This window comes from Apiospora marii, assembly GCF_038362585.1.
Source record: "Apiospora marii strain CBS 49790 chromosome Unknown utg000014l_segment0_segment0, whole genome shotgun sequence".
Classification (NCBI taxonomy): Eukaryota; Fungi; Ascomycota; class Sordariomycetes; order Amphisphaeriales; family Apiosporaceae; genus Apiospora; species Apiospora marii.
In genome coordinates, this window is record NW_027117385.1 from 380,727 (window position 1) to 406,149 (window position 25,423).

A 25,423-nucleotide genomic window follows, 5' to 3' on the forward strand; every position below is an offset into this window, starting at 1 on the left:
TGCCATATTTAAATATTACCATCTTTCCTCGTTACAGCGGTTCTTTGCCATCCATTTCATCATTTCTCGCATTACCGGTGTCTTCCACAATCAAACTGCTTCACCGCACATTATCGATCGGTTCTGCCTTCCCACGTATTACTTATTAATCTCTGTGTATCATTTTCCAAGCAGTTTGAAGGCTCATTGACATCACCGGAAAAATGGTTGTCACTAAGCAAGACCCGATCTGTATTGTGGGAATGGGTAAGTCACTATCCCTCCCGACGAGCAGATGTCCAAGTAGCTAACAGACACGAACAGCCTGCCGCCTTCCCGGGAACATCTGCTCCCCCGAAGACCTGTGGAAATTCATGGTCGAGCAAAAGACGGCCCAGGGTCCGGTGCCCCCCGAGCGCTACAACCTCGAGGGCTTCTACCACCCGTACAAGGACCGCAGCGGCAGCATCAACGTGCCCGGTGGCTACTTCGTCGACGAGGACGTGCGCCAGTTCGACAACAACTTCTTCGGCATCAACAACCTCGAGGCCACCTACATGGACCCCCAGCAGCGGAAGCTGCTCGAGGTGACGTTCGAGGCCCTCCAGAGCTCCGGCACCACCATGAGCGCCATCTCTGGCTCCACCACCGGCGTCTACGTCGCCAACTTCTCGGTCGACTACCAGCCCGGCCAGACGCGGGACCCAGACTACATCCACCGGTATACCGCCACCGGCTCGGGTGCGACAGTCATGTCCAACCGGATCAGCCACATTTTCAACCTGCTGGGCCCCAGTTTTACGGTCGACACTGCCTGCTCCTCCTCCGTCTACGCCCTGCATCAGGCCCTGAACGCCATCAAGGCTGGCGACTGTGACAGTGCCATTGTTGCCAGTGCCAACCTGGTGCTGTCCCCCGAGCTTCACATCGGAGCGGCCAAGAGCGGGGTTCTGTCACCCACCGGTGCGTCTCATACGTTTGATGTCTCTGCAGACGGTTACGGTCGAGCAGAGGGTATCAGTGCGATTCACGTCAAGCGACTCTCCGCCGCGATCCGCGACGGGAACCCCATCAGGGCAGTCATTCGGGGTAGCGCCGTCAATGCGTAAGTCAACCTTTCATACGATGACTCCTAGGTTAGTGCTAACAAGATTGGAACTACAGGAGTGGACGCACACCGGGTATTTCGTTGCCCAGCGGTGAGATGCAGGAGGTTGTCATGCGCAAGGCGTACCAGAACGCCGGCATGGATGCCTCTGGGACAGACTACGTTGAGTGCCATGGTATGTTACCGCACATTTCTTTTTTCATTCCCCTTGCATGTTGCTAATAAACTTTGTTATACAGGCACCGGTACTCCTGTGGGTGACCCCATTGAGGTCAACGCCGTCGGGCGGTTCTTCAAGCGCGGCGAAGGACCCCCGCTTCTGATCGGATCCGTAAGATGCTCCTCAATCCACTGCATGATGAAGAATCGACTAACCTCACTCGGGTCGTCGATTAGGTGAAAACGAACGTTGGCCACAGTGAAGCCGCCAGCGGCCTGACGTCGATTCTCAAAGTGGCCAAGGCCTTGGAGGTTGGCAAGATCCCGCCCACGTACGGAGTTGTCAACCTGAACCCGAAGTGTAAGTCACGCCAATGTTCCAATCCCACCTACCCCCAAACCCGGCTAACAACTTGTCAATAGTGATTCTGAAGGAGGCCAATGTCAAAATTGCCACTCAGGTGGAAGACTGGCCCCGCGACCTGCGCCGCGGCAGTATCAACTCGTTTGGTTACGGTGGTGCCAACGCACACGTCATTGTCGAGTCGCTCGAGAGCTACCTTGGCCAGCATGTCGTTCCCAGTCCGTACAATGGCATTCGCTCCAATGGTGCCCACAGCAATGGTCACCATAAGGCAATCACCAATGGCCACACCAACGGACACAGCAATGGCCGCACCAATGGACATGTGAATGGCCACACAAACGGTCACTCGCACTCTGAGAAAGAAGAGACGAGCGTCTTCGCGCTGCCCGTGTCCGCCGCCTCTGCGTACTCGCTGAAGCCGCTGGTACAGCAGGTAACCGAGGCCGTTTCCAACTGTCAGGATCTCGCGACAATGCAGAGCATCGCCCACACCCTGACCAACCATCGCGACCACCTCCGGTACCGCACCTTCGCCCTCGCCTCGTTGGACAAGTCGTCGGCGAAAGCCCGACTCCTCGCCGAGCCGGCCGTCCTCTCCAGCGCCGCCGCCGACCCACTGCCCTTCGGCTTCGTCTTCACCGGCCAGGGCGCGCAGTACCCCGGTATGGCCAAGGAGCTTCTGGCCCAGGACCCGAAATTCCGCGCCACCATCCGGGGGCTCGACGAGACCCTGCAGGCCCTCCCCTCGCCGTACGCGCCCTCGTGGACGCTCGAGCAGACGCTCCTGGACGACGCCAACGTCAGCCGGATCAACGAGGTGACGCACAGCCAGCCCATCTGCACCGCCGTGCAGATCGGCCTCGTCGACATCCTGCGCGGCTGGGGGGTCCGGCCCGCGTCCGTCGTCGGCCACTCCTCGGGCGAGATCGGTGCCGCGTACGCCGCCGGCCTGCTGACCGCGACCCAGGCCATCCTGGTGGCCTACTTCCGCGGCTTCGCGGTGGGCGAGCTCCGGTCCAAGGGGTGCATGATGGCGGCCGGCCTGGGCCCCGCCGCGGCGCAGGCTTTGATCCAGGAGAAGGGGCTTCAGACCCAGGTCCGCGTCGCCTGCGTCAACGCCCCCGAGAGCGTCACGCTCAGCGGGTCCGCCGCGGCCATCGACGCGCTGGAGGCGGAGCTGCAGAGGCAGAGCAAGTTTGCGCGCAAGCTGGTGACGGGCGGGCGGGCGTACCACTCCCACATGATGGAGGAGATTGGCCGGCTGTACGAGGACCTGCTCAGGCCCGTGTTCCACAACAAGAGCAAGGCGGAGCTGGCGGCGTCGGCTGCGGCGGAGAGCGGCGTCAAGATGTACTCGTCTGTCGGCCACAGCCCCGAGGGCTTGAAGGTCATGACCCCGCACTCCGTGGGCCCGGCCTACTGGCGCCAGAACCTCGAGCAGCCGGTGCAGTTCAGCGCGGCACTGACGAAGCTGGCGCAGGACGGCAAGAAGACCCACTTGATTGAGATTGGCCCCCACGCCGCCCTCAAGGGTCCTATTGAGCAGATCCGCAAGGCCATCGGCATGGACGCCAAGAATCTGGTCTACTCTTCGACCCTGGTCCGGAAGGAGGATGCCAGCGTGAGGGTTCAGACGCTGGCCGGCACCCTGTTCGCCAACGGTCACGCCCTGAAGTGGAACGAGGTCAATGGACTGCCTGAAGATGCGGGCAAGCTGGATCTGGACTCGGCCATCCGAACCCTGCCCGCCTTGACGCGCTACCCCTGGGACTACTCGGGCGGTCTCCTCTGGAGCGAGCCGCGCGCGGCCGTCGAGCTCCGCAACCGCAGCCACATCCGCCACGAGCTTTTGGGGACGGCGGGCCTGGCCGGCAACAAGATCGACTTCACCTGGCGCAACATCCTCAAGCTGGGCGAGATGCCGTGGTTCCGGGACCACAAGGTCGAGGACCAGATCGTCTTCCCCGCCGCGGGCTACATCGCGACCGCCATCGAGGCCGTCTCCCAGGCCGCGGGCATCAAGAAGCAGCTCCGGGGCGGACAACACGACTACGGCTTCGAGCTCCGCAACGTCAGCGTCATCGCGGCGCTGACGGTGCCCGAGGAGAAGGACGCGGCGGGCCGGGACCTGGAGCTGCACACGACGCTGTGCCGCAGCAAGATCTCGGGAGCCCACACGTCGGCCGACTGGCACGACTTTTCCATCTCCTCCCTCTTCTGGGTCGAGGGGCAGACGACGCTCCACTGCACCGGCAGCATTGGGGTGGTGCAGGGCAAGGGCAAGACCGCCGCCGATGCGTCTAACGTCCGGGTCGAGAACACCGAGGGCTTCGACCTGTGGGCCTCGACGAAGCGGTGGTACAGCAAGTGGGAGCAGGAGGGCCTCTGCTTCGGGCCGCACTTCCAGTCCCTGACCAGCTTGAAGACGGACAGCGCCCGCAGGCGGCGCGAGGCCATCGGGACCACCCGCCTCGAGCCCGACATCAAGGCCGGGCCCTACGAGTTCTACCCCGTGCACCCCATCACCATCGACGCGGCGATCCAGGCCGCGTGCCTGAGCGGCTGCGCCGGCCACGTCGCCTCGCTCAAGGTCTGGCTGCCCGTCTTCATCTCAAGCTGCTACATCCAGCCCTCCTCTAGCGGCGGCGGCGACGCCGAGGGCGAGGTGCACGTCCGGTGCGAGGAGATGGGCATCTCCAGCAACCGCATCGACGCCACCATCTACGACGCCAGCGGGGCCCCCGTCGTCGACCTGAAAGATTCCCGCATCGCCTTGTACACCGGCAAGAGCGCCATGGCCGCGGCACCCACGCCGGAGCAGAAGACGGAAAAGGCCAACACGGATACCGAGGCAAGCTTCCTCGATACCCCGGCCGACGTCTACACGCAGCGCCAGCCCACCCTCCGCGTGCAGTGGAGACCCGACCCGACCCGCCTGTACCCCGACGCGGCCGAGAAGCTGCGGGCCTACGTCACCGAGTTCGTGGCGCGGCAGCACCCCGATATCCGCGATGACGAGAGCATGGCCACCATCGGCGCTCTGCTCGCGCTCCAGGGGCACAAGACGCCGCGGATGCGCGTGCTGGAGCTTGACGGCGATGCCAAGGGGTACAAGGCCGCGCAGTGGATGAACATGCTCGGCCGGGGTACCGCGTTCCCGCTTTGCCGCTCGTGGCATGCGGGTCACTTGGACGCGGACGGGGAGCTGTCGATCAAAGATGGGGCTGAGGGGCCATTTGATGTTGTGGTCATCCCGAGGGTAAGTTTTCCGATTGTCACTAACCTCATATAACACGAAACCTGATGACTGACGGATACATGTTACACTGATATAGCACTCGACTTTCACAGCTCAGGACGACTCTGCGACCCAAGACCTCATCACTTCCTTGGTGGCGCCGCAAGGTGTGGTTCTGGCTCGCAAGTCGGATGTTTCTGAGAAGGACCTCCGAGATGCCGGGTTCGACGTGTACGATGCTGGAAAGCAGGTCCTCTTTGCCGTGCGACCCGTGCCGGCCACGGAACTCCAGGGCCGTAAGGCTCTGATTCTGACAGCTGCGAACTGCTCCGGCATCATCGCCGAGTTCTCCAAGACCCTGTCTGCCTACCTACAGAAGGAGGCTGGAGTGAGCGACGTCAAAATCCTGGCCATCAACGAGATCCACACGGTGGAAGTCCAGGAAAGCGACATCTGCATCTCCCTGGTCGAGACGGAGAAGGAGTTCCTGGCCACCATGACCCCGGAAGACATGGACAACCTGCGCGCCGTGACCAACACGGCCAACGACCTGCTCTGGCTCACGGGCGCCAACATGCTGGGCCAGACCCCCGACCCCACCCTCACCCTCTCGAGCGGCCTCTCGCGCGCCCTGATGCTGGAGCAGCCCACGCTGCGCTGGTCCGTCCTCGACGTCGGCCCCGCCTCGGACCACCTGGCCGACGCATCGAAACCCCACCAAGTATGCGGCAACATCGTCGCCGCCCTCGTCCCGCGCTACGACAAGGACGACTGTGAGTTCATCTCGGTCGACCACGTCCTGCACGTCAGCCGCTACGGCCCCGACGTCGAGACCAACTCGCTCTTCCGCCAGCGCCTCGAGCCGGAGGACGTCAAAACCGAAAAGAGGCCCCTGGGCGAGCTCGGCCCCGCCCGCCTCGCCATCAGCCGGCCCGGCGCCACCGACACGATCCACTTCCAGCAGCTGCGTGAGCCCGACTCCTCGAAGGGGCAGGCGCCGGCGGGCTATGTCGACATTGAGCTCAGGGCCGTCAGTCTCAACGCCAAGGACGTGTACGCCATGAGCGGGCGCGTCGAGACCCGCGAGAAGACGACCGGGTTCGACTTTTCGGGGGTCGTCACCTCGGTCGGCGCCGGTTCCGAAAACTCGCTGAAGGTGGGTGATCGCGTCGTAGCGTACGCCCCCTTCCACATCGGCACGACGGCGCGCGTCCCGACCGGCTGCGTGCACCGACTGCTGGACCACGAGGAGTTCACCGTCATGCCGACGCTGCTGCTCGTCTACGCCACCGCCCTCTACGCCCTCAACGACCGGGCCCATCTTAGGGCCGGCGAGTCTGTCCTGATCCACGCCGGCTCCGGCGGCGTCGGCGTCGCCGCCATCACCCTCGCCCTCAACATGGGCGCCGTCGTCTACACCACCTGCGGCTCCCCGGCCAAGCGCGATTATTTGGTTAACGAGCTGGGCATGGACCCGTCCCACATCTTCAGCTCCCGCGACGCCTCCTTCGTCGAGGGCGTCTTGGCCGCCACGAACGGGCAGGGCGTCGACGTGATCCTCAACTCCCTCGTCGGCGACCTCCTGCACGACGGCTGGCAGGGCTGCCTCGCCGACTTCGGCCGCTTCGTCGAGATCGGCAAGCGCGACCTGCTCGACGCCGGCAAGCTGGACATGCGCACCTTCCTGCGGGGCGTCACCTTCACCGCCTTCGACCTGTCGGAGCTGTTCCACTCCAAGGTGCCCGCCGTCCGCCGGGTCTGGGACCGTCTTTTGGGTGAGACCCTGGACCTCTACCGCGCCGGCAAGATCCGCGCGCCGCCCATGAAGGTCTTCCCCGCCACGGAGCTCGCGCAGGCATACCGCTACTTCGGCAACAAGGACCGCGTCGGCAAGGTGGTCATCTCCCTCGAGAACCCCCGGGCGCGCGTGCCCGTGGCGCCCGCGGCGTACCTGAGCCTGTTCGACCCGGACAAGGTTTATCTTCTGATCGGCTGCCTCGGCGGGCTGGGCCGCAGCCTGAGCCGCTGGATGGTGACGCGCGGGGCGCGCAAGTTCGTGTTCCTGGGCCGCTCGGGGGCGGACAAGCCCAGCGCGCGGGAGCTCGTGACGCGCTTGGAACGGAGCGGTGCCACCGTTGGAGTGGTCCGCGGTGATGTTTCGAGCGCCGAGGACGTCAAGGCGGCGGTCGCGGCCTGTGTAGCTTCCGGGGCGCAGGTGGGCGGTGTGGTCCAGGCCGCCATGGGCTTGCACGAGGCCCTCTTTACTCGCATGCCCAACTCCGCTTGGTAAGTCTATTCCCCCCTTACTCTCCCTCTCAGGACCTCCAAATAGTATCAGTGTAACTAACAAGGTAACCCTCCAGGCACACCGGCATCGACCCCAAATACCAAGGCACCTGGAACCTCCACCGCGCCCTCGAGGGCCACGACGCCGCCCTCGACTTCTTCCTCCTGACCTCGTCCGTGTCCGGCACCGTCGGCACCGCCACCGAGAGCAACTACTGCGCCGCCAACGGCTTCCTCGACGCCTTCGCCCGGTACCGCCGCGCCCTCGGCCTTCCCTGCGTCTCCGTGGGTTTGGGCATGATCTCCGAGGTCGGCTACCTGCACGAGAACCCCGAGATCGAGGCCCTGCTGCTGCGCAAGGGCATCCAGCCCCTCAACGAGGACGAGTTCCTGCAAATCGTCGACCTGGCGCTCGCGAGCGAGGCGGCGGGCAAGGTCGAGGAGGCCCATCTGCTGACTGGCCTTGAACCGGATGCGGCGCGTCAGCTCATTGCGCAGGGCTTCGACGTCACGACGCACGGCGTCCTGGTCGAGGCCCGCTCGGGCATCCTGATGGCCTCGCTCAAGGCAGAGCAGGAAGCTGCCGACGCCGCCAGCTCGCGGTCCCAGGGCGCCCACACCTCGGCCGCCCAGGCCGCCGCGCCCTGGTTCAAGGACGTGCCGGCGGCGCTGGCGGCCGGCTTCGCCCCCGAGGCCGGCGCGCCCTCGATGCAGGAGGCCATTGTTCGGCTGGTCAAGAAGCGCTTCTCCAACCTGATCCTGCTGCCGCTCGACCAGGTGGACGAGGGCAAGCCGCTCGCCGACTTTGGCGTCGACAGCATGATCGCGTCCGAGTTCCGGTCCTGGTTCTGGGCCGCGTTCCGGGTCGACTTGCCCTTTTTGGATCTGATGAGCCCGCAGAAGAAGCTGGTTACTTTGGCGGAGTTTGTGGAGGAGAAGGTGACGCAGAGTGTGGCGAAATAGCATCACTTGTGTCTAGATTTATCACATTTAGCTGAAGGAATATTGTGTTGGAGAATTATAGTTTTGGTTTACATTTTAGATTCCCTTCACATAGACCAATAGACCTCTCTCGTTCGCAACGATCAGAGTTTCTCAGCTCTACGCTTGCCATTACTATTGCTATGTCTGAACAACCTGTTTCTTATCGCAGCCTGGTCTGAAGAGGCAGGCTAGACGTAGATGTAGCAGAGCGGTCCCCCACCCAGGGTACTGAAAACGTCTTTGAGTGCCACGGCCGGAGCCAGACCCTTCGTCTCTAACAGGTCATCTATCGTGGCATTGCGGCTCGGTGGGTCGTTGTTCATAGTGATGGTACTATCGATGGTGGTGGCCAGTGTGGGATGAAGTGCCTGCCACATCCACCACACACGATCAACCATAGCGTCTATAAATCATCAGATTAGTGACTCTAAAGAAACAAATAATAGAAAGTCACTCACGGTGAAGGAAGAAAGCCGGATCGTTGGGCGACGAGAACACATCCGTCCCGTCGCCCCCAGCACGAAATGCCCTGCGGCATGCATCCCAAGGTGACCAGGATAAAACCCGCCCTGCAGCTCTTCCTGGAACCGCTTGATGCTCCCGGACGCGGCGCCCAGGGTGACGTTCAGCAGGGCCTCCGTCGTGAAATAGTTGGCGGTCACGTAGCTGTTGAGGTCGCGGCGGATGCAGTGGGGGTTGGGCACGAAGAGGTCCTTGACCGTCGGGAAGCCCTCGAACACGCTCAGCAGGGGTCCCACGCTGACCTGCTGCCCCGCAAAGGGGCCCTCCTTGATGCAGCCGCCGCCGCGCCCGGACGGGAGGGGGATCTGCAGGACGCCGCCCGGGGTGCCGGGGTGGTAGAAGAACTCGCCGTCGCCGCCCAGGCTGGTGGGGCTCCCGTCGAAGACGGGGGACTTGGTCACGTCGTCGCGGTGGGCGAACCAGTTCCAGTACTAGCGCTTGAGTTAGTCCCGACCTCTACGTGATGGTTATAGAAGGAGAATGGAAAGGAAGAGAGGGCCTACTGGTGAGTAACCCGTGTAACCACACTCATCTCGCAGAACCGTCTCATATACGTGGACAAAGTACCGGTGCCAGCCCAGAAAGTTGCCGGTATTGTGGATCGTGGTGGTCATGTTGACATGCACGGCCACGAAGTCGTCGTATCGGCTCTTGGTCGGCCACCCGTACTGTGTCAGCTTCTACGGAGAGTCCAACAGACATTGAACGGCTTGAACATAGCTCGTCCTCATAGGTATAGTCATGTGCTCCCTGGGGAATGTGAGTGGCTGCGGCAGTCTGCGCTCTGAGGGTATCTCTTACCAGTCTTGCCTAGTCTGGGCAGTACCGAGGGAACAGGTGCTGGGGACTGGGCGACCGCTGACCCGCTCGGCGCCTTCCAGAGCTTGCATGCTCATGGCTTGCAACTTGGTCAACACATCGCTCGGATCTTGTGCTGTGGTTGGCGGAGTGGCATCACGCAACGCCAATGAGTGCCACATGAGCGAAGCAATGGCGCCGATAGGTAAGAGTGCCCTCATCTTGGGACAATTTATGATGCAAAGGGTCTAGCCAAATGTATGCCGGTGTGGAAGGAGTGCGCCGTATCAGACAATAGATCAGCTAATGCTTCACTTTTGAATCCAGGTGGCAACTCTCGCTTGGCTTGAACCAAAACGCCAGGCCTGTAGCGGTGACCGACTGTGCTTACGTGAGATACGTAGCGACGGTTAGGAAAAGATCAGTATAGACTGACACCATCGCAGGGTCACTTTGGGGTAACGGTGCTAGGATGCAATGCAACATTGGAACCCAGCCACCAGGCGAACAAGGTGTCTTAAGTAATGAATGCAGTGTCAGCGGTGGCCAACGGGCCCGACAATGCGGCTCCACTGATGCGGAATTCCACTATACTGGCAAGGATTACAAGGACCTTATGAGGCCTAGAACGATGCAGCCAAGAGAGCCAAGGATTTTCGGCTTACATAGTAGTATGCAAAGTGGCTGGATCAGGGCAAAGGTCCGGGTATCCGCCCAGTTCACCGTTTGCATAAGACTATTGCTTTTAGTCATAAGGGATGCGTGGTAGCCATACGAATAGACGTACCTACTGTTGGTGGAGACAGCGTCAAGTAAACTGGCCAGAGCCAAGCGCGGCATTGGCTTGACTCCCCCCCCCCATCCAACTACCAAGCAGCTTTATTTCGATAACACCTAGAACTCAACTGTGAATCGTCCCCAATATCGCATCCACTCTCTTGTCACTCCGTACCAGATATATGTCGAATCTTATTGTTAAGGTTACCTGGAATTCGGTATCAAGAAAACCATCGCTGGGGGGGTCTTAGGAAAATCGATAAACATATATGACTTATCTTGGTGTCACTCTTGCTGTTTGATTTCTCTTCACAGTACTACCAAAAGACAGGATTGTCTCCAAGGTAGTCGACAGGGATCGTTACAAACCCATTTGAAAACATCTGCCGAGACCTCAACGATGGCCTACCGTCCGCGAGGTGCCCGACATAGGTGCCCGACATCATACGCACACCAATTCTAACAAACCACCGACCCTTTCTTCCATGACGCCTTGGTGATTCCTACTGATTGGTTAAACGGTGGTGGTGGCAAGGGATCAGTCAAACATTGCCCGATGATGATGCCATGTCCGATGTCTGATAACCCTGCTCGCCGGCGGTGGCAGACATGAAATAACACGCGACGGCAACTGAGGCCAATATGTAGATATCGAGCAAGAATAATACTGGTAGGGAATCAATATGGGCGCAAACTTCTCTACCCACTTCGAGGTGAACAACGGCATGATTGATGGCTTGTGTTGAACTGAGAAGGCTTTGGAAGCAGACTTCGGCATGTCACATCACATAAACATTCCACATCGAGGTAATGAGGCGAATGGGGAATGCATCAAACCTGTTCATCAATGAAGTCAAAGTCTAGCTACCCAATTGGAACATCCAAGCCCCGCCAACCAACTAGAACAGCCAAGAACCATGTTGTGCCAATGGTGGGCGAAGTCGGAATCGGAGAAACGCCCGTGGGGCTCGGAACATTTGCGGAAGTCGGTTGGAATTGTTTGAATATCGTGCCAGTCGATTGTTTTAGGGGTCAGCCGAAGCTGCCCCAAGGTGGTCAAAAGGGATAAATGGAACTAAACATATAATCAACTGCCAGGACCATCCTCCAGCGGTCCCCCACCAGAGAATGCCTGGCATCATAAGTATCTGATGTTTTCAATCCACCTGCCTTTGGTTTGTGAGAACTGGGTGATTCCAGCTCGTCGGCCGGAAGGTAGGCTGGAGAAGAGGAAGTCAAAGGGATCATTGCAACAGTGACCGATGATGACGAAACGTCGCATGTCCGAGATTCTGCTCGCCGCTGGCGGTAGATATGAAAAGGACTCGACAAGGACTGAGGTCACGATCGAAATCTCAAGAGAGAAGGGGAAGACTGCGGCAAGTGATGTGGATGGCTGACGGGTGGCCGACGTGATGGAGAGTTGTAGAGACTTGAACAGCGTAGGCGTCGCAGCCGAAGAGTGAGAGAAATACCCAAAGGACGAATGACTTGTGAGGAATTGAGATCAATAGAGTGTTCGTGAACGAGAAAAGAGATGGAAGTTGCTGTGTTGGAGATGCGTTGGATGATGGAAAGGAATGGAGGCAGATGGGAAACTCCATGGGTATTTATAGGTTAGGGATATAGAGGACTTGGGAACATTGGCGACCTGGCCACCTTCCTAGGAAGTCTCCTTGTCTTGGAAAGTTGCCGGACAAGAGGCACGATGCAAGTTGCAGCAGGTCATCACGTCTGCTGATTACCAATTGTCGTCATAGCGAAGGTAGCTGCCGACAATGATGCTCGGCAACTTCCCGTCCAGTTTGGAGACTTTGAGCAAATGTGGCCTGGGTCCCTTTCATCTCCTGGGACCAAGCAGTTGCGGTTTTGATGGGTGGCCAGCAAGGCGATCATTACTATTCGCGAAACCGCACAACCACATGCATCAACAGGAAGTTGCAAGAGGTGTAATGGTCAGTCAAGGATTACTCACCGACCAAGGCAACAATGTGACGCTTCGCGTCTGTAGGAGGACACCCAATACAAGAGGCGACCTGCACATTTGATCACATTGGAATTGAGGCAGTGGGATGAGAAATATCTTCTCTTTGATTACCAACCTAGCCAGGACATAATGCGAGGCAGCATCAATCGACCTGATGAGATACAAGACTCTTCCTGACGAGCAAAGCTTACATGTAACTTTTCTTTGATTGCCGCTGGCCGCTGAACAATTGATACATATGGTATTGAGATTTTGGCATGATAATTACGACTGCGAAACGGAAACGGAGCGGTTGCTCTGCGAAACCACGTCAGTCCATTTCCCCTCCCTCCCGCTGTTCGAAGAATGCACTTCTGGACTGCGGGTAAGTAGGTACATGTATGTTTTGCAATTGCAATGCACATGTTAGGACCTCGAAGACCTGCTAGATGTCGTCCACAGAATAACTGCCAATGGTTTGGCAGTTCCCCGCCAGATGAACCTGACTGACAGCATATAATTAATACTGGTATCTTCGGACTGGTGGCGTATGCAGCCGAATCTGTCGCACGGTCGGACTGCTATGCCACCGCTAGGCATTCTCACCTATCGCGATGGCCGTGCCACCTACATCGCCATCAGGCTAGAGGAAAATCAGCGGGAAGTGGCCAAGGGCCAGTGGGCTCCGCAACCTGCTGCTGATCGACGTCCACGTCACCGGGGTCGCCCACGAGCCGCGCGAGGAGGTCCTCCCCCTGCACCCAATCATACGTGACGCCTCTCATGTGCATGCAGCGCGGTCCCGGGGTCGCCCGTAGGTGCCGGTCGCCGTACCCCGTCATCTCGGCCGGATAGACGTGGGGCGCCCGGCGCTTGGTCTGGGTGACCCAAGCGACATCCATGGGCGCATCGGAGGGAGCGGTATGGGGCGTCCGCAGGGTATTTTGCATCTCGAACCACAGCCTCAGCATCCGCCATAGACTCTTGGAGTTGTAGGGCCGCGCCAGGTCCGGCAGCCAATGCCGGTTGCCTGGCGGCTTTTCTGGGCCTTGGGAGCAGCTGCAGACGGCGGGCTGTCCGGGATGGGTGCCCGTCGGCTCGTGAGGCCGGACCCGCCGGGTGATGCCGGTCGCGGAAAAGTTCTTGGTTTCGTCCCAACGGTGCCAATCGCTCCCCTTCTCGATGAATACCCCCGACTGGATCACGCCGATGCTTCGTACGTTTGGGTAAAGGGCAATGCCGGCCGGCTGGAGGCCCACCTGCCTCGACCAAGCCCGGAGCAGGACGTCGGTCAGCTGGTCCCACTGGTGGTCGTACGTATACGTATCCTGCACGAGCACATGGCGCACGTCGAGGGCCAAGGTGCCGGACCAGCCGTACAGGACTCTGTCATTTTGACGGTACGCAAAGCTCAGCATGACCCGGTCCAAGTCGGGGGAGAACCACGTCCATCTCCGCTGGGATGGTTCACGGATTCGGCCGAGGGAGTAGTAGCGCCCGTGCCGCAGGGCAATGTCGCGGGACTCGCGGCACACCCAAGCGAGGACGGGGATAGGGAGCGGGCGCAGGGCATCGTATTCTATGCAGGCTAGGAGGACGCGGTCGGTCGGGAGGGCGAAGGTCCAGATTTCGTTGCGCAGCTCGGGCGGCAGTCTCATGAGAGCAAAGGACGTCTCAGCAGCATCGGCTCTTTGCACCACATCTTGTGTGGTGTCGTCCGGTGTGTCGTGTGCAGATGTTTGGGATCTCATGATGAGTTTCTTTCCAGCTGTTAGAAGCGTCTCTGTTGTATATTGCCGTACTGGCTGAACTCAGGGTCTCGCCACGTGTTTGAGATACAACGGGAATGGTTGATGGTTTTGAAATCAAAGGTGGCCTTGAGCTCCCAAGAAACTAAAGTACCATGCTTTGAAATAATAGCGATGGGAAAAGTCAGGTTGGGATACCTTCTCATGAACACGCATGGGTGGAAACCTTCTCAAGGGAAACCGCTCAGGTACAGAACCTACATGAAAGTATTCAACGCACCATGGTTCTGGCAAAGCTTTTTGGACATGCCGAGATCTCTCTCTTACTTCTTGGTTGACGAAACTCTCCATTTTGCCCAGGACTCTAGTCCTGATCTTGTTGTCTTCGTACATCTGGCATTATGCTCTACTTCCTTACGAAGTCACTTATTCATCTTTCATCACCGGCTGTGGCATCGTGCACCCACAGACCTAGATATTGTCCATGGTATTGATAGAAATAGCTTCGTTATAACGCATACATTCTACGGTGTTGCTTGCTCATACTGGCAGCTCGACGAGAGATGCGCGATACAGAAACGCTGTGGGTGAGTTGTTGCGTACAGCCTGAGGCAGCAACGACCGCCAATCAGACGTCTGGCCTGGCATTCGCACCTCTGAGCGTTGCTATTGGTTCTGGTGTATGCAAGTTCAAGTCAGCACCGAGGTCGCCAGGACGTTGGCTAGTGCATCTGCCGCTCATGCCGCAATTGTAGCTCAATGACTTTCCTGTCCAACGCCACCTTTCTTGGACGTAGCATAAGCAATCAGTTTTTTTGCCATTGCTAACCGCTATGGGTCAGATGACCCCCAGCCGTTACTCGCGATTGGATGCATCCGAGATTGATTTAAACTCTCCTTGATAATTATTTACGCATCACGCTTCAACTCTGAATTTTGAATATGCCTTTGTATAAGCCGATCCACAAATGGCAAACCCGCCTCACCGTTATTAAGCCGAATGCAGACCGCAACGCCCGTCTGGAACTCGGTCTCGTAACCGCCACCTTGGTCGATTTCGATGACGAGGTAGTGGTTGATGAGGAGCGGCTGGTCAAGTACGATGCACTCTCGTATGCCTGGGGCAGCGCACTAGCTTCCGTCGCATGTACTTGCGACGGAACCGAGCTCCTCCTGCGAGGCAATCTTGCCGCGGCGCTCCGATTCCTCCGGAGGCCTGACCGTGACCGCTACGTTTGGGTCGACTTCATCTGCATCAACCAGCAGGACAACGTGGAAAAGGCCTTCCAGATCCCCCGCATGAAGAGTATCTATTCCAAAGCCAGTACTGTCTTCGTCTGGCTCGGTGAAGTGGCAGGCCTGGAACAGGTTCTGCGACGTTGCAACACGGAGTGCGGGTCAAATCCGGCTAACGTACTGACTTGTCCAAGGCACAGTCATTTGGCATGGAGCCGCAGCTTAGGGTGCTCTTGGTTTCAACGGACCTGGGTCCGCCAAGAGGTATACGCGGCGAGAAAGTTGGAAGTCTGCTTGGGTGGCTTCTCCGCACCTTGGGAGACATTCATCAAAGAATTCAAGGACAGTATCAGGCACTGGGGCAGAGCGGCGCGGAACGTGACCTCGCTCAACGACACGTACAATGGGCTCCGAAACCACCGACTTGACTACCGGCCAAGAAGATTGCTCGAGTTGTTATACAAGGGGTGCACATTTCAAGCCTCGGTGCCCCATGATCACATTTACTCCGTTCTTGGCATGATCATGACTCCCGATGACGACAGTGAACTCGTACCCATTGACTACAACAAGTCGTACGAGGAGGTCTGCGGCGATGTCATGCGGGCCCTTATCCGGGAAAGTCGGGATGTTCGTATTCTAGAGCTGTGCGCGCTGCAGGACGACAAGGCTCATGCACTCGATTGGCCACATATCCAATGGCCACCTTATTACGTTTACAAATTCGAGGCAGCGCTAAGTCAGAACGACAGCGGGCCTGTGGAGTGGTTTGAGGCCGAGAACCCCATAAGGGATGCCGTCGTGTCCGCGCCGCTTGATTCCATTGGCTCCGCCTTGGCCCCATGTCCGCCCATCACACCGAGGCCTCTTGTCCTGTATGGGACGGTATGGGGGGCTTTAGGACGAACGAACAACGACGGGAGATTCTTGGTCGAAAACACATCGGAAGACCACCCTGAGAAGAAGGACGACGGAATATATGGTTCTCGGGTTTGGCCTACGCTTGTAAAGCATGGGCTCTTACGTTCAAAGGACGGGAAAAAACAGGCAAAGGGTTACTTTGAATGGGATTATAGGGGTGAGGCGAAGGAGGGAGACCTGTTTGTCTCTCTGGAACCGGGCTGCAGGAACTTCATACTTCGAGAATGTGACATGGCAGAAAGTATATTCGAGGTTGTCGGTTGTTGTTTGGAGAGAGCCGGTCTCGGGTCCCAGGTCTTGTCCTGGTATGATTTCAGATCGGTCAAAGACGAAGGAGCCTGTTTCCTAGGCCATGTGAAGTACTTTGATAATGGCGGCTATAAAGCCATAGGAGAGAACGGTCCCCCGGGACCTAGGAAACGTTTCTTGATTCGGTAGTTGCGTACAGCAAGGCTATGGAGTATATAGTTGGTTTCTTTGGGTCATGTAATGGGTATGAGAAATGTACTAAGCTAGGTTTTCGTAGCATTTGATTACACTGCGCAACAATAACGGCAAGTTCCAAAATAGCTTCAATCTACCCCCTCAACCATGCTGCCACATCACATTCGTCTTCCCCAGAATTGCATGCTCCTCGAGCTCGCGCATCTCCTCCTCGGTCAGCGTCCACTCATCGCTAGCCGCCCGCGCATTCTCCTCGACCTGTGCCGCGCTCTTGACGCCGCCCAGCGGGATGGCCCCCTTCTGGATGACCCACTTGAGCGCCACGGCGCTGCACTTGACCCCGTGCGCCGCCGCCACCCGGTGCAGCACCTCCAGCAGCGGCGACAGCTGCTTCATCGGGTAGTTGCTGAAGCGCCTTCCCGAGGGGGGCGGGTTCTCGGCCGAGTACTTGCCGCTCAGCCGGCCCATGCCCAGGGGGCTGTAGGCCATGAGCACGACGCCGCGCTGCTTGCACTCGTCCAGCAGGGAGACGCCGCCGCCCGTCGCGGGGGTCGCCGTCGCGGGCAGGGTGCGCAGCAGGCTGAACTCGACCTGGTTGCTGGCGAGGCGCAGCCCGCGCTTCTTGAGGGCCTCGTCCATCTGGATCATCTCGTCGCGGCTGTAGTTGCTGACGCCGACGGCTTTCGTCAGGCCCAGCTCGACGCACTTAGCCAGCCCCCCGGCGACGGAGTCGATGGAGTTGAAGACGTGCACGGGGCCGTGGATCTGGTAGAGGTCGACCTGCTCGACGCCGAGCCTTTTCAAGCTCTCGCGGCAAGCGTCGGGGATGGCCTTGCCGACCATTAACCGCGTCGGCGGCCAGGGTATGGGCAGGAACTTGGTGGCCAGGACGAGGCGGTCGGCAAAGTCCTGCTCCTCCTTGCTCTTCTGGCGCAGCTGCCCGATGATGCGCTCCGACTCGCCGCGGCCGTAGACCTCGGCCGTGTCGAGGAAGTGCAGGCCCTGCTTGCGCATCTCCGACCACGCGCCGTTGAGGTTCTCCCGGGCCGCGGCCGTGTTGTTGTTCCAGGTGCCCGAGTCGCCCCAGGCCCAGGTGCCGATGCAAAGGTTGGGGAGCGGAATGGTGCCGGCCGATTCCTTGGCGCAGTTGAGCACGAAACGGGCAGTATTAGGAGCCGCCATCTTTTTTAATTATGAATTATGATTAGTGGCTTAAATTGGGACGGGATGAATTGATCAACAAGGGAGAAAGCGAGCACTGGTCCTGACTAGCGGCAGCGGAAATCTTCAACGGGCGGCAGATAATGGAGAGATTGGCGACGATGGACACGACCCCTGAACATTCGCGAGTCGTGGCGTCATGACCCGCTGGAATGAAACGCGCACGTGGACGGGGGGAGTCAGCACTCCATCGAGGTTAGCGTTCAACTCAATCTGTCCGCGATCTTTGAAGATTCGAAGCGTCGTTCTTCTTGTTCGACTTCGCATCCTTCTGGAAGCAGACGTGCAAGGAAGGCCCCTGGATCTGAGGTCGTCTTCGGGGAGTTTCCAGATTCGCGGGTCGGGCAGATCCCTATTCAGCTTTGTTGAAAGCCGATCGCTGCTTCTGGCATGTCTCAACCGAGATAACAGTGCATCATATCATCTAAGACCTTTCAAGAAAGATACTTAAAACTAACTGGACATTGTCTACTGTGAAACATATTTCCGATTGGACTTAAGGAGGAAGATGGAAGACATGATGGAGACTAAGCAGAAGCAAAGAGTATCTTCCAAGCGCTGGAATCCTTAGTAATGAACCCCTGCTCCACTACAGCTCAGCCTTAAGAGCCAATGTACATACGTCAGTCAGTGCCTGCAGAACTACGTGGGGTCGCAATTGAACACCAAAAACAAAAACCAGTTGCGGTCTGTCAATGAAAGCTGCATTCGCGCGACACCAACACTTACGTTCTCTACATCCACTTACCACAATAAATAAACTCGACAAAATGCCCGAAAAGGTCTCCGTTCTCTTCGTCTGCCTCGGCAACATCTGCCGCAGCACCATGGCCGAGGGCGTCTTCCGCTCCCTCACCAAAGACGCCCCGTACAAGGACCTCATCGACACCGTCGACTCCTGCGGCACCGGTACGCGCCAACCCTTGCTTCTTCTTCCCAACACGAACGATCGCTAACTTTCTTGTTTCTAGGCGCCTACCACGCGGGCGATGACCCCGACGACCGCACGATGAGCACCCTGGCCCAGCACGGCATCACCGACTACGCCCACGCCGCCCGCAAGGTCCGGGCCTCCGACTTCGAAGAGTTCGACTACATCTTCGCCATGGACCGCTCCAACCTGTCCGACCTGCAGCGCGGCTACGTCAAGAAGAACTCGTCGTCCCAAAAGGCCAAGGTCATGCTCTTCGGCGAGTACTCAGGGGAGGGCAAGGCCGAGGTCGTCAACGACCCCTACTACGGCGGGCGCCAGGGCTTCCAAACCGCCTACGAGCAGTGCCTGCGCTTCTCCCAGAACTTTTTGAAGGAGAGGCTGGCCGAGGCCCAGAACGAGGCATAGAAGATGCGGACCATAAGATGAAGGAGTACAAACAAAAAGGTGGCAAGAACAGACATCGAGGGGTTAGACAATTAGACACGTTACAATGGATACCCTTACAGGCAGGCGTTTAGGGTTACAGGCTGGATAGACCAGAAACAGAGAGATAGATGATAGAATGCAGGTAGATGATAGAATGCGACCTGCATCTTCAATACGCATTGCAAGAACGGCGTACTCCCAAAAAGAGAACATACAACAAATATCTAGATGCTGCACGAGATCCTGCGCTACACTGATCGTCCAATCCATCGTGGCTTGCCCCCTCAAACCACCAACCGCACCTTCAACTTATCCCCCTCCACAATCTCCCCCTCCCTCCGCACCAGCTCTTCCATATCCCACGTCGCGCTGACGTAGCGCCCCGCGAGCCACTCCCGCCGCTCGCTCGTCAGCCACGCCACCGTCTCGGCCACGAGCTCCGGCCGATCGCCCAACCCGGCCAGCGTCTCGGCCGGCATCCCGTCCCGCGCCAGGTCCGTCAGCACGCCGCCCGGGTGCACCGAGTACGCCAGCAGCCCCTGCTGCCCGGCCTCGACCATCAGGAACTCGGTCAGCTTCAGCGCCGCGAGCTTGCTGGTCCCGTACGCGCTCGCCTGGGGCCGCAGGTTGTGCGCCGCGACGCTGTTGATGTTGATCATCTGCCCTCCCCCTCCCTGTCCCCCGCAAGAAGACGATGCAGCGCCGTCGAGGAGGAGCGGCACGAAGTACTTGCTCATCAAGTAGGGCCCCTTCAGGTTGACCTCAAACGTGCGCCACCATGCCTCCGAATCCGACTCCGGCACCGGCCGCGCGGGCGTCATGTACCCCGCGTTATTCACCAGCACATCCAGGCGGCCCCGGAACTCCTCGGCCACCAGCGCCGCGCACTTCTTGACGCTGCCCTCGTCCGCCACGTCCAGCTGGTGCAGGATGATCTGCGGGTAGTCGTACCCCCGCGACTTGGCCGCGCCCAGCAGGTCGCTCGCCAGGTTACCAAACGCTTCTTCCGAGAGGTCGGCCACCACGATGCCCGCGGCGCCGGCGCGGGCAAAGGCCAGGGCCAGGGCGCGCCCGATGCCCCGCGCGCCACCCGTGATCAGGACGTTGTGCCCCGCATGTTGCGACTGGCTGATGTACGGGTACGGCTCCGTGTGGATCTTGGCGGTGAAGTTCGCGCCTGTGTAAAGGGGTTCGGGGCTACTGTTAGTGCCTGGCTGGAAGGCCGTGTTCGCGAACGAGGGGCAGCGGGTGTTGTTGACCTACCGTTCTCGGGCGCCTGCGGCGGATATGACGACATTGCCAAAGTGTGGGATAGATGAGGTGAGTTGAGATTAGAAAATCACTGATAAGTCTCAATATTGACCGTTTGCTATTTGATCTATTCTCTCGGTTTACGATTTACCATTTGCATGTATGCGCCGTCGGCGATTGTCACTAATGGGCGCTGCGCGGACTTGCTATGTCCGATCAGCTGCATCACGAGCCCCACTGCTACAGGGGGGCAAGGTAGTAAGCATATGAACCACAAACCACGCTTGTCACACGAGATCATTCCACAATGAGGTCGAACAATATGCCAATCGACAGGAAGCTAGAACTGGACTAGCATAACAGCTTGATAACCAGCTGGGATGACAAGCTTGAACCACATAACGATCATTCTCCTGACATTGCGACTCCGCTGTAGCAAGCACATGTTTTCGGTGTCGTTGACATAACCCTTGAGCAAACCTTCCAGGCATCAGCTATCCCACTCTCCCAATCACAATCCAGTGAGGTCCACCACCGGCAGATCATCATCCTCGTCAGTCTTGGCTCGCTTCCGCTTGGACTTAACCGAAGCAACGTCCAACTCGACACTGCATTCCCGCTTGACAGCCGACTTCGGTTCCGCCGTCCTATCCGGAATAGGCGAAGGCGATCGGCTTCGTGGAATAATCCACTCCTTCTTCAGCGCCTCCCTCGAACGGTACTTGAACACGTAGACCGCGAGTGGCCCGTTGTCCTCTGGGAGTTTCCATGTCAAGTATCGCTGTCGAGAGGGGTTCTGGGAGGGACTGTTTTCGATGGGCTCCCCTTCGTCAAGGCTATGCGCAGGTTGATTAGGAGACCGATTAGATGAAACGTGGGCCGGCATAAGGCAGCTTACCTTGCGCCGTGGGAGATCTCCTTGCCCTTGAACGCCTTTTCGGCAATGGGAGGAAGGCCGCGACCAGATGCGCCATTGGATGAGCCGGACTTCTGGGCCCTTGACGGCTGGCCATGGTCAGGGCGGACTGTGCAGCGCCACACCTCTACCTTGAGCACGCCGAGGTCTTTTGCGATCTTCTTGTCTTCCTCGACTCTATTCTTGTCGGCGTCATCAACTGAGCTACTGGGTTAGTGGGAACGTATAATTGCAGCAGGGGAGGCCTACCCTTCTCAACCGCGTTGAACACGAACTTGTGACTGTACCACTTGTTGGTGCTCGCGTTGAACTCGACCTGCTTTTGGACCTCTCCGGTGGCAGGTTGGGACCGAGTCGACGATTCCTTGATCACGGAGCTCTTGCACCGCTTGGCGCCCAGGTAGAAGTTCAGCTTCAGCCAGTGGTCCTTGTGGCCCCAGTCATACGTCTTGTCCACCTTGTAGCGGAAGGAAAACGCCTGGTTGTCGACGCATTCGATGTAGGCCGACGAGAGGAAGCACTGGTTGGGCATCTCGTCCGGCTCGGGATCCACGTGCTCCTTGGCGGGAACACCAGCGACGTGGATGCTGATTTCGACGCCGGGGACGTCTTCGATGATGGCCATGATAGATGGATGTGTCGCGCGGGCGGTTTTCAGTAGGCGAAGCGCGACGAGGGGATTGGCCGAAACTGTGGTTTTGGGGGAAGGCATGAGAAACAAAATCAATCAATTCAATTATTCAATGGTCAAATGTTGCCTAATCGCGCTGGATTCTGCCTGAACGCGCTTGCCTTTCCCTAAATGTTGGGATGGAAGGTGCGATTTGGTTGCCAGGGAATCAGTGGTGCATTGAATGCTCTTTCCTCCAATCAGCACCTCAGGCAAAAGTAAACCTGCCAAAGCTCGAGAGATTGATAGCAGACAAAGACATCAACCCATTTGAAAAAAAGACCAATTACTAATCCCTATAAGCAACGAGGTTTTCAGTTGTTACCCAGCCCTGAGAAGCAGGACTTGAGTTGCACAGGGGTCCCGAAACAGTGGCATAGGCGTCTTGTCATATACCCGTGGGCGGTTGAAGTCGTCGCTCAACCAGACATCGTGTCGACCAAAGGACGTTATACGTCCACTCGGTCACTTTGCACACACTATGTGCCTTTGGATTGAATTCATTCATCTTCAAATCATGATTGGGAGAGGGAACCATGAGGCTCGACGGTTCTTCGCATGCGCTGGAGCCGAGGTTGACTTCACATCACGTCTGCAGCAGTCGTGATGTTGAATCAGTCCAGCCACCATGTGGTTGCTCATACATCATCCCTCTTCTAATTTCGAAGGGCAATAAATCGGATCCGCAATGACTGACATACTACCTGAAATTGATTGAACGCACAACTAAGCTGGTATACTTGGGACAGACATCAAAGGAGAGAAGAGAAAAGACAAAAAAGACCAACTCCATCATATCCCCCACTACAACCACCATTTAAGGTGACATGTACCGTACTAATTTGATTTAATTTGATATCAAGCCTCTCAATTTGGTTGTGGCCAGGAACGGAACTCGCACAAACGCAGACCAACATCCTAACCGAGCATTGATTCATCTCGAACGTATGACTTGTGATAGCCCTCGTCTGAAAGCGAGATCGCAAGCGGCGCGGATCCCATATCCTGAGGTTCTCTGAATGGCAGAGTACCACCAGGCGACATGTGCCTGACATCGTGGCCGACCGTGTTCTGTGCTTGGTGTTTGCTTGATTTCCGTACTGGCTGGATCGGGGTACTCGATTCGGCCTCGAGGATATCGAATATCTTGTCTACCAGGGTGTAGATGACGTTATCCGGGGCGGCGATGGCCGGCTCCGTCTCCAGCAGTCTGAGTTCGGCCAGGAGCTCAGAGTGACGGGTGCTCCATATGTCGCGCAGTATCTCTACAGCCTCTTCTCGTGGGCTGTATCGGCTCACACTCTTTGGTCGAGGGACTCCTGGAAAGAGAATATCCCAAATATTGAACCACCGTTCCATGGGCGTCTTGTTGCGGCCGCTGGGATGCGCTAACTGATCCTTTTGATCTTCGGTGATCCCCTCATATTGATGATTCTCACGACGATGGCAGTTCGATTTTCTCGTGTGCTCATCGCGCTCCTTCGCGCTGTGAAATGTGTCGTAGCAGCGAGCGCAATAGTAGTCGGGGGTTCGATGGCTGCGGTTCAAGTGTTGCTTCACGTCTTGTATCCTCTTGAGCACGTACTTGGAGCAGTCACGGTGCTTGTTCGGATGCCGTTTGAAGAAAGGGCATGCGAAGACCATGTCGTTGGCCGACTGCTTCATTTTCTTGGTGCTGCTGTGGCGGGACTCTGTATCGGAATCCGATTCGTAGCAGTCAGGCTCCACTTGGGACCGCTTCCTGCTCGAAACATCCGGGCTGCCAACGATGTCGCCGCTGTCTGTTGTAGAAGGGTCTCCAGCGATAGATGAGCAGTTAGAACCAGGTGATACCTCATCGGCGACCGATGGGGTTCCAAATGCAGACAATGCAAACTGATACGGCCCTCCGTCTCCCCCATCCCCACATAAGCCGTAGCAACAATGATGGGGGGGCTCTATAAGATGGTAGTTCAACGGAAGCCAAGATGTATCGCAGAACGCAGATATATCAAATTGTGTGTTGAGTGCAGTACGTTGATATTCGGCAACAGCTGGGTCAGGAGATATGTACGCTAGTCTCGTGTCAGTCAGCCCACTATCAAATAAGAAGCAGTTCCAATGTGACAACATACGCCCGAGTGCCGCTTGCTCGAAAAGATGGCTCTGCGGCCGGTTGTCAAGGTGCGTCCGATTTAGCGCACACAGCCCGTTCTTGCCTATTGAGTCATTGCTATCCAATGGCATTAGCTGGTGCGCCTCTATATCCGGGTTGTCTGGCTCTGATGTTGATGCGCGTGCTGGCGCTGTGCTTGCAATCATGGTTGATGGGCAAGGTGGGTTGAAGTTGATTTCGAATTGGAACATACACAATGCAGGCTCCAGTGCATGTCTCTTGGGCAAGGAGCTCTGTAGATATACCGGCGATCGAGAACTGCTCTTGTTGCGACTCGCTCGACAATATGGCGCCATCGTGAGGGCATCCCTGCCCAACCGTGCCAAGGTGGTCGCTGGATGGGCCAATGCTTGGGTTGATAGGCATGCTCTAATCAATGACCTCGAATGGTTGAAGCCGCTGCTGCGTGGTAAGGATGTCCACGGGAACGCTGATAAAAAAACAGACAAATGAGATCATAACCTGCCAAACTTATGGCAAGTTGAGATGCCCTATGTATGCAAAATCCCCCTGTCTTTCCTTCCATTCAACTTGCCCCTAGCCGGGTGTGCCGCGCGACTGAAACCCATTAGATCGCTAGAATACGGGTGCGGCTACTCGGGGCGCTTACTTGCGTCACACCCACCTGACAATGACTTCCACAGTTGCGAGCATGCCAAGTGCCAAGACTCGAGGCAGTCCCCTGGGCAGACCTCCACAGTTGTGGTGGATACACCTGGCAGCGCGTTAAAGTGGATCTCCACGACTGCGGGCGTCTCGACCTGGGGTACCATGTAATTACACTTGGACTAAAGTGGATTTCCACAAGTGTGTGAAACATACGTGCGCTTATCACATGTAACTGCCTGCCTACCTACCTAATACTACGTATGTACACTTCAAAGCAAGGCGGATTTCCACAGCCGTGGACATCTGAGATGATATGATATCGACGTAGACTTCCACAGCTGTGGTGGAAGTGCACATTTCCCACAGGTCACCCAAGCTGCAAATTCTATCCTCTTCCATCGATCCAAGTAATTAGAGCTAGGTGGCCAATGATTGAAAGGCTACACGAATCTCACCACCATGAATGCCTGCATACCAGAAGCAATTGCTGCTGTTCGCAGGATTCAGTACTGCAGGATGACGGCAAGCCTCAATGTGCTAATTCTGCAGCATCGGAAGTCCAGGTAGCCGTTAAGAATAATTACCAGGTCTTGTATTGTCGATCGCGTATACCTAAGTAACAATGCAACATCCATTCAGCCAAGTCTTCCCCCCTTGCTAACTGCATAATTCTGTCCCCATAAACCTTTGCTCCGTGCTCATGTCCTG

At 57.6% G+C, this 25,423-nt stretch overlaps 9 protein-coding genes across 9 annotated transcripts; 3 read left to right on the forward strand and 6 right to left on the reverse strand.

Annotated features, from left to right (window-relative positions):
• Window positions 1-203: 203 nt before the first annotated feature.
• Window positions 204-8,100, forward strand: PG985_016313 (uncharacterized protein; the record flags this gene model as incomplete). The annotated part of the gene is made up of 8 exons (XM_066836079.1): window positions 204-246; window positions 304-1,084; window positions 1,144-1,262; window positions 1,327-1,418; window positions 1,484-1,607; window positions 1,670-4,872; window positions 4,949-7,137; window positions 7,215-8,100. The coding sequence occupies 8 exons, from the start codon at window positions 204-206 to the stop codon at window positions 8,098-8,100; spliced, it is 7,437 nt and encodes a 2,478-aa protein (XP_066676095.1).
• Window positions 8,101-8,309: 209 nt separating this feature from the next.
• On the reverse strand, window positions 8,310-9,662 carry PG985_016314 (uncharacterized protein; the record flags this gene model as incomplete). The annotated part of the gene is made up of 5 exons (XM_066836080.1): window positions 8,310-8,524; window positions 8,580-8,650; window positions 8,710-9,074; window positions 9,147-9,323; window positions 9,507-9,662. 5 exons carry the CDS (start codon window positions 9,660-9,662, stop codon window positions 8,310-8,312), a joined length of 984 nt encoding a protein of 327 aa, XP_066676096.1.
• Window positions 9,663-12,822: 3,160 nt separating this feature from the next.
• Window positions 12,823-13,935, reverse strand: PG985_016315 (uncharacterized protein; the record flags this gene model as incomplete). Its single annotated transcript, XM_066836081.1, has 1 exon — window positions 12,823-13,935. One exon carries the CDS (start codon window positions 13,933-13,935, stop codon window positions 12,823-12,825), a length of 1,113 nt encoding a protein of 370 aa, XP_066676097.1.
• Window positions 13,936-14,874: 939 nt separating this feature from the next.
• PG985_016316 (uncharacterized protein) lies at window positions 14,875-16,527 on the forward strand (the record flags this gene model as incomplete). Its single annotated transcript, XM_066836082.1, has 1 exon — window positions 14,875-16,527. One exon carries the CDS (start codon window positions 14,875-14,877, stop codon window positions 16,525-16,527), a length of 1,653 nt encoding a protein of 550 aa, XP_066676098.1.
• Window positions 16,528-16,674: 147 nt separating this feature from the next.
• PG985_016317 (uncharacterized protein) lies at window positions 16,675-17,715 on the reverse strand (the record flags this gene model as incomplete). The annotated part of the gene is made up of 1 exon (XM_066836083.1): window positions 16,675-17,715. The coding sequence occupies one exon, from the start codon at window positions 17,713-17,715 to the stop codon at window positions 16,675-16,677; it is 1,041 nt and encodes a 346-aa protein (XP_066676099.1).
• An 809-nt stretch (window positions 17,716-18,524) lies between these two features.
• PG985_016318 (protein-tyrosine phosphatase) lies at window positions 18,525-19,093 on the forward strand (the record flags this gene model as incomplete). Its single annotated transcript, XM_066836084.1, has 2 exons — window positions 18,525-18,663; window positions 18,726-19,093. 2 exons carry the CDS (start codon window positions 18,525-18,527, stop codon window positions 19,091-19,093), a joined length of 507 nt encoding a protein of 168 aa, XP_066676100.1.
• Window positions 19,094-19,398: 305 nt separating this feature from the next.
• Window positions 19,399-20,411, reverse strand: PG985_016319 (NAD-P-binding protein; the record flags this gene model as incomplete). The annotated part of the gene is made up of 2 exons (XM_066836085.1): window positions 19,399-20,291; window positions 20,378-20,411. 2 exons carry the CDS (start codon window positions 20,409-20,411, stop codon window positions 19,399-19,401), a joined length of 927 nt encoding a protein of 308 aa, XP_066676101.1.
• Window positions 20,412-20,876: 465 nt separating this feature from the next.
• PG985_016320 (uncharacterized protein) lies at window positions 20,877-21,906 on the reverse strand (the record flags this gene model as incomplete). Its single annotated transcript, XM_066836086.1, has 3 exons — window positions 20,877-21,201; window positions 21,264-21,480; window positions 21,531-21,906. 3 exons carry the CDS (start codon window positions 21,904-21,906, stop codon window positions 20,877-20,879), a joined length of 918 nt encoding a protein of 305 aa, XP_066676102.1.
• A 963-nt stretch (window positions 21,907-22,869) lies between these two features.
• On the reverse strand, window positions 22,870-23,616 carry PG985_016321 (uncharacterized protein; the record flags this gene model as incomplete). Its single annotated transcript, XM_066836087.1, has 1 exon — window positions 22,870-23,616. The coding sequence occupies one exon, from the start codon at window positions 23,614-23,616 to the stop codon at window positions 22,870-22,872; it is 747 nt and encodes a 248-aa protein (XP_066676103.1).
• Window positions 23,617-25,423: the final 1,807 nt, after the last annotated feature.